The sequence below is a fragment of the Macrobrachium nipponense genome, chromosome 9, assembly GCF_015104395.2.
Source record: "Macrobrachium nipponense isolate FS-2020 chromosome 9, ASM1510439v2, whole genome shotgun sequence".
NCBI lineage: Eukaryota > Metazoa > Arthropoda > Malacostraca > Decapoda > Palaemonidae > Macrobrachium > Macrobrachium nipponense.
Window position 1 is genome coordinate 9,746,882 of NC_061110.1, and position 21,634 is coordinate 9,768,515.

At 38.2% G+C, this 21,634-nt stretch overlaps 1 protein-coding gene across 2 annotated transcripts in view; it reads right to left on the reverse strand.

Moving 5' to 3' along the window:
* LOC135218643 (alkaline phosphatase-like) overlaps nt 1-21,634 on the reverse strand; it is a 107,093-nt gene that overhangs the window by 81,065 nt on the left and 4,394 nt on the right. For both annotated transcript variants that reach the window (XM_064255083.1, XM_064255084.1), the window contains exons 3-5: nt 18,828-18,920; nt 17,122-17,339; nt 13,614-13,787 (exon numbers count right to left, since the gene is read on the reverse strand). In XM_064255083.1, coding sequence (XP_064111153.1) covers nt 13,614-13,787; nt 17,122-17,339; nt 18,828-18,920 — 485 coding nt within the window. The remainder of the gene's footprint in view (nt 1-13,613; nt 13,788-17,121; nt 17,340-18,827; nt 18,921-21,634) is intronic.

The window sequence follows — 21,634 nt, forward strand, 5'->3', positions numbered from 1 at the left end:
AGAGAGATTAGAGATCTGTCTCACTTTTGAGAGAGAGAGAGAGAGAGAGAGAGAGAGAGAGAGAGAAGATCGCCTTGAACGACATCATTACGCGAAGTCTGGTTCCTCGGGAATCCTTACCGGCCCTTTCCCACGGTCATTGCTTAAAAGGACAAATGTGTGACGGTCTCCTTGGAGCTGGGAGCCAGTTTGTGCAATATGGCGCGTCCTCGGCTCTCTCTCTCTCTCTCTCTCTCTCTCTCTCTCTCAAAAGTGAGATAGATCTGATCTCTGTATTCGGACAAGAATTCATCGTTGGTTCTTGAATAAAATAAGTGAAGAGAAATTCCTCTCTCTCTCTCTCTCTCTCTCTCTCTCTCTCTCTCTCTCTCAAAAGTGAGATAGATCTGATCTCTCTATTCGGACAAGAATTCATTGATGGTTCTTAAGTAAAATAAGTGGAGAGAAATCGCTCTCTCTCTCTCTCTCTCTCTCTCTCTCTCTCTCTCGAAGGGAAGAAATCCACAGTGATATATATATATATATATATATATATATATATATATATATATATATATATATATGTGCGTGTGTGTGTGTGTGTGTGTGTGTGTATCAAGCTACAAATATCCTTTAATATCCAGTTCGCTCTACCTCGGAATTAATATTGTATTTTCATATACGTTAACCGAAGGGGAAATTTTTTGAGTCGATAATAATTTCGTCCTCTCGTGGATTCGAACCAGCGCACAGAGGAGAAATCACACTTCACAGAATCCTCCCAAAGCTTCTGATGTATCCTGCTATCATATTCAGAGAGTCCTGTGACATCTTGCCCCTGATCGCGTCCGTAGTCCTTCGTGTGCCTCAATGGAGTCCTTGTATATATCCTTTATCATGCTACAAGAACTCCCTGAAGGTGACACTAGGAGCTTATCGGAAGGCAAGCATTTTTAAATTCTGTATAATAAAAAGGGAAATATTTTCTAAATTGTACATCTTTGAATAGTGTGCGCTGTTTCTAGGAGCACACTCTTCTGCATGAGTCCTGGAGGTACCTCGGCTTTCTAGTTTTACCAGATTCCTTTTCGGGGATCTTGGGATCGTGCCTATTATTATTATTATTATTATTATTATTATTATTATTATTATTATTAAAATGCTACAGGTTGTGACTGAAATATTGAACGAGTTAGTCACTGTTATTATTATTATTATTATTATTATTATTATTATTATTATTATTATTATTATTATTTTATTATTATTATTATTATTATTATTGATTAAAAACTTATAAATAACCAAGGCTCTGCAAAGTACGTCCATGAATGAACACAGTTAAGACAGTTGACACGCGCAGCTGCAGCACCTTGAAGAGAGAGAGAGAGAGAGAGAGAGAGAGAGAGAGCAGACGGTATTATTTCATCCGGGGACAAAGAAACCACCAGAATAATTCTTCTTTCTCGTAATAATCTCCTGTCCAAAAAGGGAACGATAAAAGCTGACCCACTTTCCAGGTCGGATTTTCCAACGAGTGGCTCCGTAATTCTCGAGGGATTTTTTCCTTCGTCACTTTCCACTTTTGAGATAAGGTCTGGAAATGGAAAGGGGGATTTCTTGCACCCATTTCCAGACTTAATGGCTGGAAGAGGGGATTTAAAATCCCACTGCGTGTCACGCGAGTACGTTGTCTGGAAACCTTTGGCATCTTGGCGCCAAATTTTGAACCGCGCAGAAAATCCTGTTTCTTAGATTAATGCCGAAGTTCAGTCATGTCATTTGGCTCCAGTATAGAAAAAATGACGTTCAGCTGGTGTCGAATATGTTGGCAAGTTTCTAAAGATGCCTGACAAGACATATCTTAGGTTTGGGATTCTGGGAACCCAACACCACGGAATTTAAGCTCTGGCCCGGAGCTGATAATCTTGTTCCCGAAGGACGATCTCTCGTTTATGAAATAATCGCCCATGTGTCGGTTGTTCTCCGTGTGGCGAATGAGCCCAAATACCTGGGAATCCGACTTAGAGAGATGGAACACTTAATTACGGTGATCGGTTCCACCGCGTGATGCGTCTCTCGTGAGTGACGAGAGCTCTGGTGACAAGTGAATGCCGGTTTGCACCTGCATGGAACGTTAATTTTATTTTATTTCACCAGCATTTTACCAAAATTCGAATAATTCCAACACATGAGTGTCATAGCAGTGATTTTTGTTAAATAAAAATAAAACGGCAAAGCGCTACATATATGTTTTGAAAGTAGGTGTAGCATAGGCCTATGTTCGTACCGTTTCCGTAACACACTTCACGGAGGTTGCGTGCTTACATTTGCTTACAAATTATCATAAGTCCTTCGCCGTAAAAAGCTACATATAACTACCATTAGAAGAGACCCAATTTATTAAAAAAACAAATGTTGAATTAAAAAACATATAAAAACCGTATTACAATGCAAGGAGAATGGTACTAGTTCAGTAATGTATTGCAACCTTCGCTGAACGCCACGGAATAAATCCGGCAAAAGTAAGCATTCACGATGGCCAAGTGATTTCGGTCACTGTCGTGGGCCCACACACACACACACACACACACACACACACACACACACAAGAGAAGGCTCCGGTTCGATTCCTGGTCAGCGTATAGCAGAAGAAGGAGGAACCATAAGTAATCCCTCACCTGGGTATGAATGATTCCCAAAAATGACGGGTTGATGGTGGCTCCGTATTAGAAAGTATAAAAATGTCATGTGTAAAATATTATATTACCTACTCGTTACTGTAATGTCGACGCGTTAATGACGTGTAATGACGTATAATAACTCGCCTATGGGTACTCCACAAGTGGCAGTTTTTTCCCAACGTCTAAAAGGGCAACTTTAGCAGCTGACGCTAGTCTCAAGTTGTTGCATAATTCGACATTTGACTAATGTCGATGGCCATTTCTTTTCGCTGTTACGTCGTGGGCGGTGCATTATTATTAGCCGTTGTGAAAGGTGGCTTTGCTGGAAGCTCAGTGAACCCTTTTGGAGGATCGATCCCCTTCAGAGCAGTGGTTCCTAACCTTTTCGCATACTCGGGGAGTAAGCCGACAAACTACTTTGAGAGGTGCTGTTGAGTGCAGAGCTTTTAACACGAATTTTAAGAAGCAAGTCTGTCAGTCTAGTTAGTGCATCTACCTTGAAGTATATGACATTTGAAAAGAGGCCATTTTCGCTTACTCGGAGAGTAAGCCTACAAACTACTTCGTTGCTGTTGTTCTTGGTGTGGGGGAGGGGGTTTATGAAAGGTCTATTGAAGAGCCTAAATAGGTCTGGAAAAGGCGTTTCGCGTTGAGTTAAAGATACGGGGATTTTAGGATAGGATATTTATGATTTATTTATCAGAATGGAAAAGTAAAAAGATAAATGATGTGCATATTAAAACTGACAGAACGATTATTTTTATTAGCTGAAGCGCACTTAGAAATTTCAAAATGAAATGAAAGAGTTCCAAATATACTTTCGTATATTTTCAACACATCTTGGTTCCCCGAAGATGTGTTAAAAATACACGTTGAAAGTACTTGGCCCTCTCCCGTTTCGTTCTGAACGCTTCCAGTGGTTTCAGCTAATATACTTCACTCCTTTCAAATACCACCAAGTCAAGGTCGAAGACTAAAACTTCCTTTGCATCGAACACAAACGACACAAACAACTCTCCTTCCTCTGTCACATTTAAAAATTGCAGGATTTCCACCCCTTCGCAAAAGGCATCAGCTCAAGGTTGGGTTTAATGCAGCGCGGTCAGCCTAACCTAGCGGCTGGTTGGCTGCCTGGATGCCTGGTTGGCCGGCATCCAGCAAGGAGAATGTCCCGTGAAAACCGACCGCATTAACATAAAGTGAATCTCCCGGCTATAGTTTTTGGTTTAGTAATGGTAGCTTGTGTTATGGTCCTTCTCAAAATAATGCCGTGGTTATTTTTTATTTATTTATTTATTTTTATTTATTTTATTTATTATTATTTTTTGCTCAGCTCTTTGTGTTTTTTGGTTTTGCGTTTACATTTCTATAATAATAATAATAATAATAATAATAATAATAATAATAATAATAATAATAATAATAATAATAATAATTTATTAAAATTAACGCAGCTGAGGCAGCAATTACTTTTAATAAAAAATGTTTAAAAGAGGGTTTACTTTCAGCATACAATAATATAATAATAATAATAATAATAATAATAATAATAATAATAATAATAAACACCATCAGCTTACCTCAATAATACAATGCGCATCTGGATACAATACTTACAGCTCTGGAATAAGACTAGCAGAGGTTAATATCAGAGAGGGATCTTCCGGGCGACTCACTGTCCCCACTACTCTTAGTATAGCCGTGATTCCCATGACAAAAGTACTACAGAAGATGATGCCGGTACCAACTCAAGAAAAGAGGCAACAGAATCAACCATTTGATGTTCATGGACGACATCAAGCTGTATGGTTAGAGCATCAAGGAAATAGATACCCTAATCCAGACTGTAAGGATTGTATCTGGGGACATCAGGATGGAGTTTGGAATATAAAAATGCGCCTTAGTCAACATACAAAAAGGCGAAAGTAACGAGAACTGAAGGGATAAAGCTAACCAGATGGGAGAACAACATCAAACACATAGATGAGACTGGATACAAATACCTGGGAATAATGGAAGGAGGGGATATAAAACACCAAGAGATGAAGGACACGATCAGGAAAGAATATATGCAGAGACTCAAGGCGATACTCAAGTCAAAACTCAATGCCGGAAATATGATAAAAGCCATAAGCACATGGGCAGTGCCAGTAATCAGATACAGCGCAGGAATAGTGGAATGGACGAAGGCAGAACTCCGCTGCATAGATCAGAAAACCAGGAAACATATGACAATACACAAAGCACTACACCCAAGAGCAAATACGGACAGACTATCTAACTCGAAAGGGAAGGAGGGAGGAGGACTATAAGTATAGAGGACTGTGTCAACATCGAGAACAGAGCACTGGGGCAATATCTGAAAACTAGTGAAGACGAGTGGCTAAAGAGTGCATGGGAAGAAGGACTGATAAAAGTAGACGAAGACCCAGAAATATACAGAGACAGGAGAATGACAAACAGAGCAGAGGACAATACATGAGACAGACTAAAGAACTAGCCAGCAATGACACATGGCAATGGCTACAGAGGGGAGAGCTAAAGAAGTAAACTGAAGGAATGATAACAGCGGCACAAGACCAGGCCCTAAGAACCAGATATGTTCAAAGAACGATAGACGGAAATAACATCTCTCTCATATGTAGGAAGTGCAATACGAAAAATGAAACCATAAACCACATAGCAAGCAAATGCCCGGCACTTGCACAGAACCAGTACAAAAAGAGGCATGATTCAGTGGCAAAACAGCCCTCCACTGGAGCCTGTGCAAAAAAGATCAGCTACCTGCAGTAATAAGTGGTACGAGCACCAACCTGAGGGAGGGATAGAAAACGATCAGGCAAAGATCCTCTGGACTATGTATCAGAACAGATAAGGTGATACGTGCAAATAGACCAGACGTGACGTTGATTGACAAAGTCAAGAAGAAAGTATCACTCACTGATGTCGCAATACCATGGGACACCAGAGTTGAAGAGAAAGAGAGGGAAAAAATGGATAAGTATCAAGATCTGAAAATAGAAATAAGAAGGATATGGGATATGCCAGTGGAAATTGTACCCATAATCATAGGAGCACTAGGCACGATCCCAAGATCCCTGAAAAGGAATCTAGAAAAACTAGAGGCTGAAGTAGCTCCAGGACTCATGCAGAAGAGTGTGATCCTAGAAACAGCGCACATAGTAAGAAAAAGTGATGGACTCCTAAGGAGGCAGGATGCAACCCGGAACCCCACACTATAAATACCACCCAGTCGAATTGGAGGACTGTGATAGAGCAAAAAAAAAAATAATAATAATAACTGTTATTGTTATTATTATTGTTCTTAATTGTTTTAATAATAATAATAATAACAATAATAATTATAATCCTTATTATTATTATTATTATTATTATTATTATTATTGTTTGCTCTATCACAGTCCTCTAATTCGACTGGTGTATTTATAGTGTGGGGTTTCCGGGTTGATCCTGCCTCCTTAGGAGTCCATCACTTTTCTTACTATGTGTGCCGTTTCTAGGATCACACACTTCTGCATGAGACCTGGAGCTACTTCAGCCTCTAGTTTTTCTAGATTCCTTTTCAGGGATCTTGGGATCGTGCCTAGTGCTCCTATGATTATGGGTACGATTTCCACTGGCATAATCCCATATCCTTCTTATTTCTATTTTCAGATCTTGATACTTATCCATTTTTTCCCTCTCTTTCTCTTCAACTCTGGTGTCCCATGGTATTGCGACATCAATGAGTGATACTTTCTTCTTGATTTTGTCAATCAACGTCACGTCTGGTCTATTTGCACGTATCACCCTATCCGTTCTGATACCATAGTCCCAGAGGATCTTTGCCTGATCGTTTTCTATCACTCCCTCAGGTTGGTGCTCGTACCACTTATTACTGCAAGGTAGCTGATGTTTCTTGCACAGGCTCCAGTGGAGGGCTTTTGCCACTGAATCATGCCTCTTTTTGTACTGGTTCTGTGCAAGTGCCGGGCATTCACTTGCTATGTGTTTATGGTTTCATTTTTCGTATTGCACTTCCTACATATGGGAGAGATGTTATTTCCGTCTATCGTACTTTGAACATATCTGGTTCTTAGGGCCTGATCTTGTGCCGCTGTTATCATTCCTTCAGTTTCCTTCTTTAGCTCTCCCCTCTGTAGCCATTGCCAATTGTCATCGCTGGCTAGTTCTTTAGTCTGTCTCATGTATTGTCCGTGCATTGGTTTTGTTGTGCCAGTCCTCTGTTCTCTCTGTCTTTCTCCTGTCTCTGTATATTTCTGGTGGGTCTTCGTCTACTTTTATTAGTCCTTCTTCCCATGCACTCTTAGCCACTCCGTCTTCACTGGTTTTCAGATATTGCCCCAGTGCCTCTGTTTTCAATGTTGACGCAGTCCTCTACTTAGTAGTCCTCCCTCCCTCTTCCTTTCGTGTTATGTATAGTCTGTCCGTATTTGCTCTTGGTGTGTGCTTTGTGTATTGTCATTTGTTTCCTGGTTTTCTGATCTATGCTGCGGAGTTCTGCTTCGTCCATTCCACTATTCCTGCGCTGTATCTGATTACTGGCACTGCCCATGTGTTTATGGCTTTTTATCATATTTCCTCCATTGAGTTTTGACTTGAGTATCGCCTTGAGTCTCTGCATATATTCTTTCCTGATCGTGTCCTTCATCTCTTGTATATCTCCTCCTTCCATTATTCCCAGGTATTTATATCCTGTCTCATCTATGTGTTTTGATGTTGCTCCCATCTGGTAGCTTTATCCCTTCAGTTCTCGTTACTTTGCCTTTTTGTATGTTGACTAAGGCGCATTTTTATTTTATATTCCAAACTCCATTCTGATGTCCCCAGATACAATCCTTACAGTCTGGATAGGGTATCTATTTCCTTGATGCTCTTACCATACAGCTTGATGTCGTCCATGAACATCAGATGGTGATTTTGTTGCCTCTTTTCTTGAGTTGGTACCCGGCATCCATCTTCTGTAGTACTTTTGTCATGGGAATCATGGCTACTACGAAGAGTAGTGGGGACAGTGAGTCGCCCTGGAAGATCCCTCTCCTGATATTAACCGCTGCTAGTCTTATTCCAGAGCTTGTAAGATTGTATTCCAGTTGCGCATTGTATTTTTGAGGAAGCTGATGGTATTTTCCTCTGCCGCCCCATATATTTTCAGGCATTCTATTAAGCCATGTGTGTGGTATCATGTCGAAGGCTTTCTTATAGTCTATCCATGCCATGCTTAGGTTGTTCTTCTCCTACTGTTTCTTCATTACCATTTTGTCTATCAGAGCTGGTCTTTTGTGCCCCTACACTTCCTTCTGCAGCCTTTCTGTTGGTAGGGGATGGTGTTTGTCTCCTCTAGGTAGTTGTATAGCCTTTCACTGATGATACCTGTTAGTACTTCCACATTATTGGTAGGCAGGTGATAGCCTGTAGTTACTGCTATATTTCCCTTACTCTGTCTTTTTGTACTGTGGTCATCCATTTGGGTGCTTGGTGATTTGAGATACAATGCTGGAGTTGTTCTGCTATTCGTGGGTGTAGGGCCTTGAAGTTTTTGAGCCAGTATCCATGGACTTCATCGGGACCTGGGTTTTCCAGTTTTGGCATTTTCTTTAGTTGGTGTCTGACTGTGTCTGTCGTGATCTCTGTGAATCTTTGTTTATTCTCCCTGTTTCTTCTTCCTTGCTCCATATTGTTTTCCCAGAGTCTCTTACTTGGTTCGGCTTCAGGAATTTCTGGGTGGTTGTCTTCCCCTCTTAGTTGGCTGTATAGTCTTTTCTGGTTGGTTCCGAATAGTTTGTTCTGTTGGTATCCCTTATTCCTGTTCATGTACCGTTGGATCTTGTGTGCTTTGGCCTTAAGCCTCTGTTTTACATCTTTCTATTGTGTTTAGTCCCCTCTCTTCTAGTCTTTGTATTTCTCGTTGAGTTTCCTCCTTTGTTTTCTTGCTTCTTAGCCTTTTTTCTGCCATCTCTTTCAGTTTACTCAAGTCAGATCTCATCACCATGATTTGCTTTTCCACAGGCGCCTTTTCCAAGGAGGTTGCTGTTTTGGTTTTCTGTTGGGTTGTTTGTGACAGTGGTGTTGGTGTTCGAATCCCCATTCCAGTTTCTGCTACTAATCTTGACTCCTGCATATGTCAAGTTTATTTGTTTCTGTGATACTCGGTGGTGTGTATTAGCCCATTATTTCATTGACCTCACTTGTTTTTCTCCCTTAATTTTCTTGTGTTGTAGGCTTTCATGGTGGGGATCTTTGTTCTCTCTGTATCTGGCTCCATCCATTGTCTAATCTTTTCTACCATTCCGTCCTCTCTGTTACTTCGTCGGTGTTTCTTCGTGTGTCGTTGTTTGATACTTTCATCCTCCCTGTCGTCTTCTGTGGCATCGTCTCTCAGTTCGTCTCGTGTAATTTCGTTTGTCGTGTTGACATTTCCCTTTCCAGTTCTTCTCTTTCTGTTGGGGAGAGCCAGTTCTTTTTCTTTATGTTCCTTACTTGATCTGCCAGCCTCTGCTCTGTTTGGGGGGTGTTATTCCTCTCATTCCAGTTTATTCTCTCACAGATGTTTATCAATCTTCTTCTATATCCTCTCTCCGTCGGGTTGCTTCTGGTAGCATCTCCATATTTCCTTATTTTCTTCTCTTGTCCATTTCTTCCTTTTTGCCTCTGTAGCTCCAATCTCAGGCTGTTGATTACTTTCGTTGTGGTGATCAGTTGCTGGATGACGACCTCCAAGTACCTGAACCGTCTTCCCCTTCAATTGGGTTGAATACCTGGTTGCCGGACGAAGCTCCTCTGTTGCCAGAGGTTTCCATTTACGTCGTTGTCGTTTATTCTTCATTTCTTTCCATCATTGCTGAGTTTTGCTATTTAACCCATAGCTGGACCCTACCCCATCAGGGATAGGTACTCATTTACAGCTGAGTAGACTGAGGAATTATGGTAAAGATCCTTTCCCAAGGAATCAACGCCGAGGAGAGCGGTCACCCATCCAACGACTGACCAGCCCCAATGTTGCTTAACTTGACTTAAGTCTATTGAAGACCTAACCAACTCCTCCACGGCGCCACACTTTATTATTATTATTATATTATTATTATTAGTATTATTATTATTATTATTATTATTATTATTATTATTATTATTATTATTATCATCATCTTAGTAATAATAATTATAATAACAATAATAATAATAATAATAATAATTCTGCTTCTTCTTATTATTATTAATTGTTTAAATAATAATAATACAATAATAATAATAATAATAATATAATAATAATAATAATGCAGAGGAAAACACCATCAGCTTCCTCAAAAATACAATGCGCAACTGGAATACAATACTTACAAGCTCTGGAATAAGACTAGCAGAGGTTAACATCAGAGAGGGATCTTCCAGGGCGACTCACTGTCCCCACTACTCTCGTAGTAGCCATGATTCCCATGACAAAAGTACTACAGAAGATGGATGCCGGGTACCAACTCAAGAAAAGAGGGCAACAGAATCCAACCATCTGATGTTCATGGACGACATCAAACTGTATGGTAAGAGCATCAAGGAAATAGATACCCTAATCCAGACTGTAAGGATTGTATCTGGGGACATCAGGATGGAGTTTGGAATAGAAAAATGCGCCTTAGTCAACATACAAAAAGGCAAAGTAACGAGAACTGAAGGATAAGCTACCGATGGGAGCAACATCAAACACATAGATGAGACAGGATACAAATACCTGGAATAGAAGGAGGGGATATAAAACACCAAGAGATGAACGGGACACGATCAGGAAAGAATATATGCAGAGACTCAAGGGCGATACTCAAGTCAAAACTCAACGCCGGAAATATGATAAAAGCCATAAACACATGGGCAGTGCCAGTAATCAGATACAGAGCGGGAATAGTGGAATGGACGAAGGCAGAACTCCGCAGCATAGATCAGAAAACCAGGAAACATATGACAATACACAAAGCACTACACCCAAGAGCAAATACGGACAGACTATACATACACGAAAGGAAGGAGGGAGAGGACTACTAAGTATAGAGGACATGTGTCAACATCGAAAACAGGAGCACTGGGGCAATATCTGAAAACTAGTGAAGACGAGTGGCTAAAGAGTGCATGGGAAGAACGACTAATAAAAGTAGACGAAGACCCAGAAATATACAGAGACAGGAGAATGACAGACAGAACAGAGGACTGGCACAATAAACAATGCACGACAATACATGAGACAGACTAAAGAACTAGCCAGCGATGACACATGGCAATGGCTACAGAGGGGAGAGCTAAAGAAGGAAACTGAAGGAATGATAACAGCGGCACAAGATCAGGCCCTAAGGACCAGATATGTTCAAAGACGATAGACGGAAATAACATCTCTCCCATATGTAGAAAGTGTAATACGAAAAATGAAACCATAAACCACATAGCAAGCGAATGCCCGGCACTTGCACAGAACCAGTACAAAAAGAGGCATGATTTAGTGGCAAAAGCCCTCCACTGGAGCCTGTGCAAGAAACATCAGCTACCTTGCAGTAATAAGTGGTACGAGCACCAACCTGAGTGAGTGATAGAAAACGATCACGCAAAGATCCTCTGGGACTATGGTATCAGGACGGATAGGGTGATACGTGCAAACAGACCAGACGTGACGTTGATGACAAAGTCAAGAAGAAAGTATCACTCATTGATGTCGCAATACCATGGGACACCAGAGTTGAAGAGAAAGAGAGGGAAAAAATGGATAAGTATCAAGATCTGAAAATAGAAATAAGAAGGATATGGGATATGCCAGTGGAAATCGTACCCATAATCATAGGAGCACTAGGCATGATCCAAGATCACTGAAAAGGAATCTAGAAAAAACTAGACGCTGAAGTAGCTCCAGGACTCTTGCAGAAGAGTGTGATCCTAGAAAACGGCACACAGTAGTAAGGAGAGTGATGGACTCCTAAGGAGGCAGGATGCAACCCGGAACCCCACACTATAAATACCACCCAGTCGAATTGGAGGACTGTGATAGGGCAAAAAAAAAAAAACTAATAATAATAATAATAATAATTTCTTTCAGCTAATGGGCACATGCACTGTAAACAACGCAATGCGCATTATTAGCCAGAAAGTTTGGTGCTTAGCAACTGAATAATGTAAAAAAAAATTTTTATCTTACACTTTACATTCCTCCTTTTATTCGTCTGCTTATCTGTATCTCCAACATTCATTTTTTCCCTCCCTTTTTCGGTGTTTTTATCTATGTGTTTTTTTTTTTTTATTGTTGCACGCATTTCATTTTTCTATGTTTTTGTTCCCTTTAGAATAGGAGTCAGCTCCAACTCGTGCTTTATATATATATATAGATATATATATATATATATATAATATATATATATATATATATATATGTATATATATATATATATATATATATATATATATATATATACATATCATATATATATATATATATATATATATATATATATATATATATATATATATATGAATTAAGCTACAAATGTCCTTTTAATATCCAATCTCCTCTACCTCAGAATTATTACAATTTTATGTATGGTTAACCGAAGGCGAATTTATTAGCTGATATTAATTCCGTCCTCGCGTGGATTCGAACCAGCGCCCATGTTGGCCTTGTTGGTTTAGGCGTCACTGAAGTCCTGATTTCTACTCTGTGCGTGTGCGCTGGTTCGAATCCATGACAGGACGACATTAATATCAGCCCAAAAAATTCTCCTTCGGTTAACGTATATGAAAATATATTCATTCCGAGGTAGAGCGAATTGGATATCAAAGGAGATTTGTAGCTTGATTCTATATATATATATATATTATATATATATATATATATATATATATATATATATATGTATATTATATATATATATATATATATATATATGTATATATATATATATATATATATATATATATGTGTGTGTGTGTGTGTGTGTGTGTGTGTGTGTGTGTGTGTGTGTGTTATGTTTATTATTTGCATTAGTATTTTTACGCAAGAGATTGAAATAACTTACAAGACGGGAAACTGTTATTTTTGGCTCAATTTTTCTGTACTTTTTTTTCGAAGTGATATTGTAATCTGTTAAAGCAACTTATTAAGTTTAGTAGTCATTTAAGTTCAGTTAATAATAATAATAATGAATGAATAATAATAATAATAATAATAATAATAATAATAATAATAATAATAATAATAATAATAATAATAATAATAATAATAATATCCGTTATAACTCGCTAATTTACGAAACAAACTCCCTTCGTAAAGTCATAAAAAAAATACTAAAAAAAAAAAATCAGATATCTCATCCATCTCAAAACTGGCTCCAGTCTCGATAGGTAGCGCCAGACGAGAAGGAATAACTACCGGACTGTCAATCATGGCTCGTCAATCAATCAATCAATCAATCACTCAGTCAATCAGTGGTGAGTTGCGAGCAGAATAAAACGTTTTCAGCTAGACTTTTATTTTTTTTTAACAGAGATTATTTAAGTTCACGAATCTTCCAAGTTTCTGTTTAAAATTTACCTTTGTATAGATGTATATAGGATTTTGGCTTGTAATATATATATATATATATATATATTATATATATATATATATATATACGTAATTTGTACTCAAATACACGTTTTCTCAGAACACTGGAAGTTATCTAATAATAAACATTGACGTATGTTTAGATTTTTAATTTTTCAGCTCATCGTAACCATAGTTTGTTCGTGTATATATATAAGACAATACTTATGTCTATACACGTCGTTTCCAGTTGCAAATAAAAATGCAATCAGCAAAAATAAGTCTATCAGCTAAGACCCCACCCAACGTTACTATTCCAACTGAATAGGCCTAGAGGCTGAGACCCCCCTTCCTCAACCGAAAAGCAAAGGAACCTAACTTACCTGGAACCACTTGGCGATGGAATCGGTGTGGAAGGTGGAATCCTGCTGGGCAGAACAGTTCTCCTTGTTGACATTGACGTCGACCCCTATGGTGCCCAAATTCCCCTTGACGCCGCAGAGGTAGGCTGTGGCGCTGGCAGCGCTGTCTGCTACTTGGCTGTCTGTCGTGTAGGTCTAGGGATAGAGAGTTTAGGCCTATTAATTTAATTCTAAGTTTACTTTTACACACAAATATATATAGTATATGTATAATATATATATATATATATATATATATATATATATATATACATAGTCTCAGTAATTGGGCGGCTACTTGGCAAATCTTAGCTTGATGATAAATAACAGTGCCAGTTTCCCGCTGGCTTAGGCACAGAATTTTGGAACACAGAGGCTCTTTCCGTTAGAACTAGGTTTCCTTTTTCTAAAACCACTTTTTCTGCCATAAGGGAACACAGTTTAGCACAGGACCATCCTTTCACTCACCCTAGATTTTAGAGTACTGTCTTTTGCTCAAATAGACTGGACCTATTAATTTCAGAGTCGCTGTTTATTAAGAAAATGAACAGGAATTGAACAACAACTCGTCCGTATTCAACTAGCGATCATAGAGTTTCATAGTAGGTACACAAAGTAGTCGTTAGCCATTTTATTTTTGAGGGTAGTTTGTTTACCTTTCATATTATTTCATTTTTATTTCTGTTTTTGTATGTTTTGCTTTTTGGTTTTAGTTTTATCGTAATTTTTAGTATGTATGTATGTTCGTTTTATTTTATGTTTTTACTGAAGCTTTTAATAAGACAATTAATTTTAATGTAAATTTTAGTGATTTCTCATCCCTGTCATTTTTTTTCAGCCTGAAGATGAGGTTTTGAACCTCGAAAGCTCGTTAAATAAAGAATGTTCTTCCTGGTCTTGGCACTGTTATTTATCATCAAGCTATATATACATATAATATATATATATATATATTATATTGTCTGTAGTGTAGGTCTAGGGATAGAAGTGAAGAAGTGGATTCAGAGATTTTAAGCATATCAATTTTTTAAATGTTCACACACACATATATTATATATATATATATATATATATATATATATATATATATATATATACAGTTTATTTCAGTGTGCAATTGTTATATCCAAAATTATAAAAATTATACTAGAATAGTGATGCTAGATGATATTTTGAGTATTTATCACGGAAATACATTGTATAGAAAGGAATAAAGAGATGTAACAGACTATTGTCTTGTAATATAGCAGGCATTTATAAGCTAGTGTGGCATCTCTCCCTTTATAGTTTGTGCGTGAACTGACCACCACATTTTTACAAGGTCTCAAACTGTCAAACTCTTCAAATTAACGACTCATGTAAAACGTGATAAAAAGAACTCAGCTCCTAATCCAAAAAGCAAGCTTTAGCAACTCGGAAAAAAATAAAAACACTTTCATTCCGTAAATCAAACGAAAAACGTAAACAGAGAGATTAAATCTAAGCTATGCATAGACCGAACACGCCGGGATCTGAAACCGGGTGTGATTTTTTAAATTCACTTCCCATAATGACGAAAGTAAGCGCTGAGGAGGAATTTTGTGAGCATAACAATTAACCTCTTGGCCTCTTGGTCAGTTCATGTAGCGAAGCTTGTAATTCTTCCCCAGCGTACTGGATGAATAATGCAAAAATAAATAAATAATTTCGTGGACTCCCTTACGACATCCGCGGCCCGCGATTTCACCGTGAGGGCCTGTCATTATCGCGCCCAGGCTGTGATTATCTGCCCGGCGTTCGACAGAACGGCGTTTGTTTTGGTGGAGAGAATAACATTCGTTTCGTTTTTCCTTCTCGTTCGTGAATTTGATACGATCACGAGGCAGGGAAAGGAAGTTTTTTTTTTTTTTTTATGTTGTTGTTGTAATGTTTGGCAGGACTGGAAAGGAATGGGTTAGACGGGATAAAGCTGAAGAAATAGTAACTAGCATGGACTTGAGACACGACTCCAACCGTTATTATTTTATACTGGAAGCGTAGCTAGGCTTTGGCACATTTAAACTTACATTCTCTCTCTCTCTCTCTCTCTCTCTCTCTCTCTCTCTCTCTCTCTCTCTCTCTCTCTCTCTCTCTCCATCTGTCGTTGATATATGCGTGTCTTTCACATAATAAATCTTGTGTCTCGGCCCTATACTTTCACTACAGAAAAACAAGTTATGTTAAAAGCGTCATTTAGGTACTTTTCCGGCCGGTTTTTTTTTTCTATTTTTAGACCCCTCTCTCTCTCTCTCTCTCTCTCTCTCTCTCTCTCTCTCTCTCTCTCTCTCTCTCTCTCTCATTTATTTGCCACACACGATGGACAATTAGAAAATTAAATAATTTCGTGATAAAATCTTATCGTGTTTGCTCAACAAACGTTTGCTTACTAGGTAAATGATGAGTCTCCTCTCTCTCTCTCTCTCTCTCTCTCTCTCTCTCTCTCTCTCTCTCTCTCTCTCTCTCACTTATTTGTCGTAAACAAAAGGTGTCCCAGAAACCTCAGTACTAAATAGAAAGTCGAAAATTTGTTATCACAGCTTTATGTAAATTTACACTGACCACACTATTGAAAAAAAAATTAATCAGCTTTCTCCAACTTTCCACTATACTGAGAGAGAGAGAGACGGGGAGGGCGTTATGTGGGGTAACATTCATTAACTAATCCTCTTAAACATGAACAAAGACATTAGCTTCAGTCATTAGTAAATCTCTAGTATACCTTCTCTTTCCAATAGTTTTCTCTACGAGCATTCTGAGGTCGATTTTGTTGCAAACTCGCTCTCAAACAATACTAATAATGCCATATTCGCTTAGGAATTGGAATGTTTCTCCTTTCTCTGTGTTCCTTTAATCATTTAACAGGCCTATCTTGGGAGCAACGATGTCATTTCGTGTGATTAAAACAGTGTTTAAAATAATATTAAATAGAATAGATATTTACTGAATAACTGGACAAAATACGAAAGATAATATATAAAGAATATATACTTAGATATATATATATATATATAGTACTATACATCATACAAATATATATTCAATATACATATACATATACATATACATACACATACACCTTTCTTTACTCAGTTTACAACCCACAGATGTCACCTATCTATCAAGTACATATTTCTCGCCAGTTGTCAACAGAGTTTAAAATAATATTAAATAAAATAAATATTTACAAAATATCTTTACAAAATACGTAACTATTCACTCTCTCTCTCTCTCTCTCTCTCTCTCTCTCTCTCTCTCTCTCTCTCTCTCTCTCTCAAAACAGTAAGGGTAAACGTAACAGTAACTATACTCTCTCTCTCTCTCTCTCTCTCTAAGGGTAAAAAACTACGTAAAAAAATATATCTCTCTTCTCTCTCTCTCTCTCTCTCTCTCTCTCTCTCTCTCTCTCAACGCTAAGGGTAAACATAACAGTAACTATATGCGCTTTATTTTCGCCTCTCGTCACCTCACTCACCTTGATCTGGGCGCTGTGTGGAAAGGTGTCCCATTCCATGAGCTCTCTCTCCCACCGGCCACTCCTCTGCCCTTTGAGGATCCTGGTGGCTGTGACCGTCGCCGTGGACATGCCGTCCCCGAGGAACAGAATCACGTTCTTCGCCTGCCTCTTCTGCTGGAAGATCTTCAGCTGGTTCTGCAGCTCCAGCTGCGCGTTGCTGTTCCAGAAGTCTTGGTCTGAAAGGAGAGGGAGAGAAAGAGAGAAAAGGACATGATGCAGTTCCAGTAGTGCGATTATGCATTTCCTGTATGTGGAGTTCAATGCAATTCCAGTTATGAAATTATGCAATTCCAGAATGGAGTTCAATGCAATTCAGTATGGGAGTTCAATGCAAATTCCAGCGATCAATTATGCAATTCCAGAATGGAGTTCAATGAAATTTCAGTTATGAAATTATGCAATTCCAGAATGGAGTTCAATGCAATTCCAGTTATGAAATTATGCAATTCCAGAATGGAGCTCAATACAATTCCATTTATGAAATTATGCAATTCCAGAATTGAGTTCAGCCATTCCCAGTTATGAAATTATGTCAATTCAGAATGGAATTCAATGCAAGCCCAGTATGGTTCGGTACAATTCCATTTATGAAATTATGCAATTCCAGAATGGAATTCAATGCAATTCCAGTATGAAGTTCAGTACAATTCCTGTTATGAAATTTGCAGTTCCAGAATGGAGTTTTATTCAATTTCAATTATGAATTATGCAGTTTCCAGAATGGAGTTTAATCAATTTCAATTATGAAATTTGCAGTTCCAAATGGAGTTTAAGTAATTTCAATTATGGTAGTATGCAAAGATGGGTTAACTGAAATCGAAAATGTCCAGTGATTGCCGTAGTAAAATATAGGCCAGAAATTGTCGGAGAAATACTAAGCTTCGGCCATTGAACATTAGCTTGTTTTATAAAGTCATTAACTTCCCCTTTCCCCCCCATAGAGAATAGGGTCTTGTTTACTCTGCCCTTATCTGTAGGCATAACTAAAGATTCTTTGCAACGTCCCTCCGGCCCCTAGCCGCAATCCCTTTCGTTCCTTTTACTGTACCTCCATTCATATTATCTTTGTTCCATCTTGCTATCCACCCTGTGATGATTTCATAGTGCAACTGCTTTGAGGTTCTCCTCCTGTCACTCCTTTCAAGCCTACTTCCTATCACTTTCCTTTCCAGCTCTGAATGACCTTATAGGTCCCAGCGCCTGGCCTTTAGCCTAAACTCTTTATTCCAGAGCTCAAACAAATATATAGTGTAAGTCAAGTACCTAATTTATTGTATGTAGGTGTGATGCAGTAGTAAGATGACTGATATGATATCGTTAGTACTACTGTATAGTATATAATACTTTACTCTGTTTATTTTTTTCATCTGTCCATCAGCCTGTGGTGTTCTCGTATGGTAATGCTGCGTCCCGGGCTTTAGATAGTTACGCTATGTGTAAGTTTTAGGTAAATACAAGGATATCTGGGTGTACATTTGCAACTGAAAAGTGTTTTAATAATTTACTGTATGGGAATTACACCGTTAATATTCGAAATAGGATATTATTATAATTATTGAATGTAAGCTGAATGTAACTATCTAAAGCCCGGGATGCAGTGTTACCATACGCAAACACCACAGGCGGGTGGACAGATGGAAAAAAAACGAGGATAGTTTACTCACCTTCTTTGTCGATGAAAGGAACCCGCGTATAAGACGACCCTTTCTTCACCTTCCTGTAAGTCTGCTTCCTGGACTTGTGGAATTCCTCCTCGCCTGGAAAGGAAAGAAGAAGAAGTGTGTCAATAATATATATTATATATGAATTCTGATCACATCACTGATTCGTAACCCATGCATTAAGCTACCGATAATGTCCTTGAATATCCAGTTCGCTTTACCGGAAGTAATATATTTTCATGTTAACGGAGGGGGATTTTTTTGGTTAATAATATGTTGGCCGAGTCGGTAAAGACGTCACTGAAGTCCTGATTTCTCCTCTGTGCGTTGGTTTGAATCCAGGAGAGGACGAAATTATTATCAACCAAAAAAATTCCCTTCAGTTAACATATATGAAAATATATTCATTCCGAGGTAAGATGAATTGGATATTCAAGGACATTTGTAGCTATATTCTATATATGTTTTATTCTCATCCATAGTGATTCACTGCTTCTAGAAAATCGACCCGTTGAGTTCTGTTACAAATTTCACATGTTGATATGCGCCATTTATTTTATTGCATTCATATCCTTCCTGTGCTTTGATGGTTATGATATGTTGTTAAAATATTTGTATCAATATTCTCCCGGATTTATTATTCCATTGTTTCTTCAGTTTCCGCATAATTAGGTTGTGGTGTTTTTCTTTGAGAATCGTCACAATAATAATAATACTAATACTAATAATAATAATAATAATAATATTGATTCGGTTATAGGTCGATGAAGCGACTATTTTGAAGATTTTGGTGAATATGGGGTACATAAATTGTATTAATTATATATATATATATATATATATATATTATAATATATATATATATATATATACATATATATATATATATATATATATATATATATATATATATATATACTGTTACAAACCCACGACAAGCTACTAATGACCATGAGTGAAAAGAATTAGTGAGGATGTAAGGTATTATTCTCTCTCTCTCTCTCTCTCTCTCTCTCTCTCTCTCTCTCTCTCTCTCGTTTCGTAGTTCATTAAGTATCTTTTGTACCTCCGTTGGCCAAAGCATTGAATAAGACTGTACTTGGTTGTCAGTCAACTGTTTTGGGTTACAGCTAAGTAAGGAGAGGGAAAGAAAAATCAAAATTAGGATATTTGTGATCAATCAGTAATACACTTCTTTACCACCACGTCCAAGCTTTGGAATTCTCCTCCTGATTCCGTTATCCTGTTTAATCTAAAAGATGCAGGCACTATGATGCCCATGCCCACGGCTTCCCTTTTTAAAAGAAATCCTTTGTGAATTGTCTAACTGCCATTTGCTTGTTGAATTTATGATAACTTTATAATCTCTTGCTAATTCTTCGAATATTGGTTTGCTCAGTGCTCTCAGGAGCTTTTTAAAGCTTATTTGCTAATACGAATATATTTTGTATCGTTAATTATTTGTTTACCTTCATGCGTCTGCTATTTTTTTCTTTTTGCATCAATTTTGTCATTCGCAATTTAAGCTTATTTTCAATTCTCTTCCGTGTAAATTCTTATTCAGAATAAGAAGAAGAAGAAGAAGAGGGAATAAAAGATATGGTCCATAATTTACAAAGAAAGAACCTGCTGACCAAATCGTACAAAAACAAAAGCGCAGAGAACCCATAGGTCAGGAGAAAGTACTACAAGAATGAAGCGTACATCCTTTCATCAAGTATTGTCGTAGATTCCCATACGGCGGAGAGAGAGAGAGAGAGAGAGAGAGAGAGACTGTCTCCACGTCCCACTACCATCTAGGAGACAAATGATAGCAACCTTAGACCCATCTAGCCCTATCGTACTATCATACACTCCCATACACGAGAGAGAGAGAGAGAGATTGTCTCAACGTCCCATCGTCCTTCAATGCAAGGGCAACTCGAAAATAAATCCAAATATTGTATAGGTTTGAGCAGCGAAAGGCGCTCCAGTCTGCAGCCGTTAGACTCATCCTCTCTCGGTGACGACACCGAAGGGTCATGACTTCTCGTGGCTCATGGACATGAGGCCCTTTTGCTCAGGCATCGTCACGCTCTCGTCGAGAGACACGGTAGGGCTCCACGATGCCAGGTCCCGGAATGCTGTTCGGTTTTCGGCGTCGAAACTCCCGAGTTCGAGGAGGGAAGTCAAAGGAAAAGAAAAAGAAAATCGGGAAACAGGTTAACGAACGTGTCGTAATCTTGAAGCTTCGTGTCCGTTAACTTTTCCTTTTATTTAATTTCTGTTTTCAGTAGGAGGCGGACGGAATGACTTTTGCATGGATGAGCTTCGATGTATTATACAAGAAGAGGAAAATAGAAGAAAACCCAAGAATATCAATTTAACAGACTACAGAACGAGATTGAGAGAACTAGGCCTATGTCATATCTCGAAATAAATTTCATGCCATTGTACTACACTTGCTGGTTACATGACTAGGCCTAAAAGAAAGATAAGAAAACAAAGAGAAAATGTGGAGGGCACGGAAGAATGTGGAAGTTAGGCCTAACTTAAATCGTAAAGAAAGCTATATGAAACATGGATTTCACATGGATTTTGAACGACAATTTGTAGGAATATTATGCCGCCAAAATGAAGTGGTAATTAAACTTCTGATATTTTTTTACAGCAATACAAAGTTCTGTCTACTCTTAAAATTTCTATATGTTGCCATGTGGGTGCATGTGTTTGCTTTGGGGAAATACAACGAATAAACGGCAGACAGGTTAGTACCAGTGAAAATATGGCTGCGCATAATGTTATCATGTAGTCGAAATCGTTTCTTATTC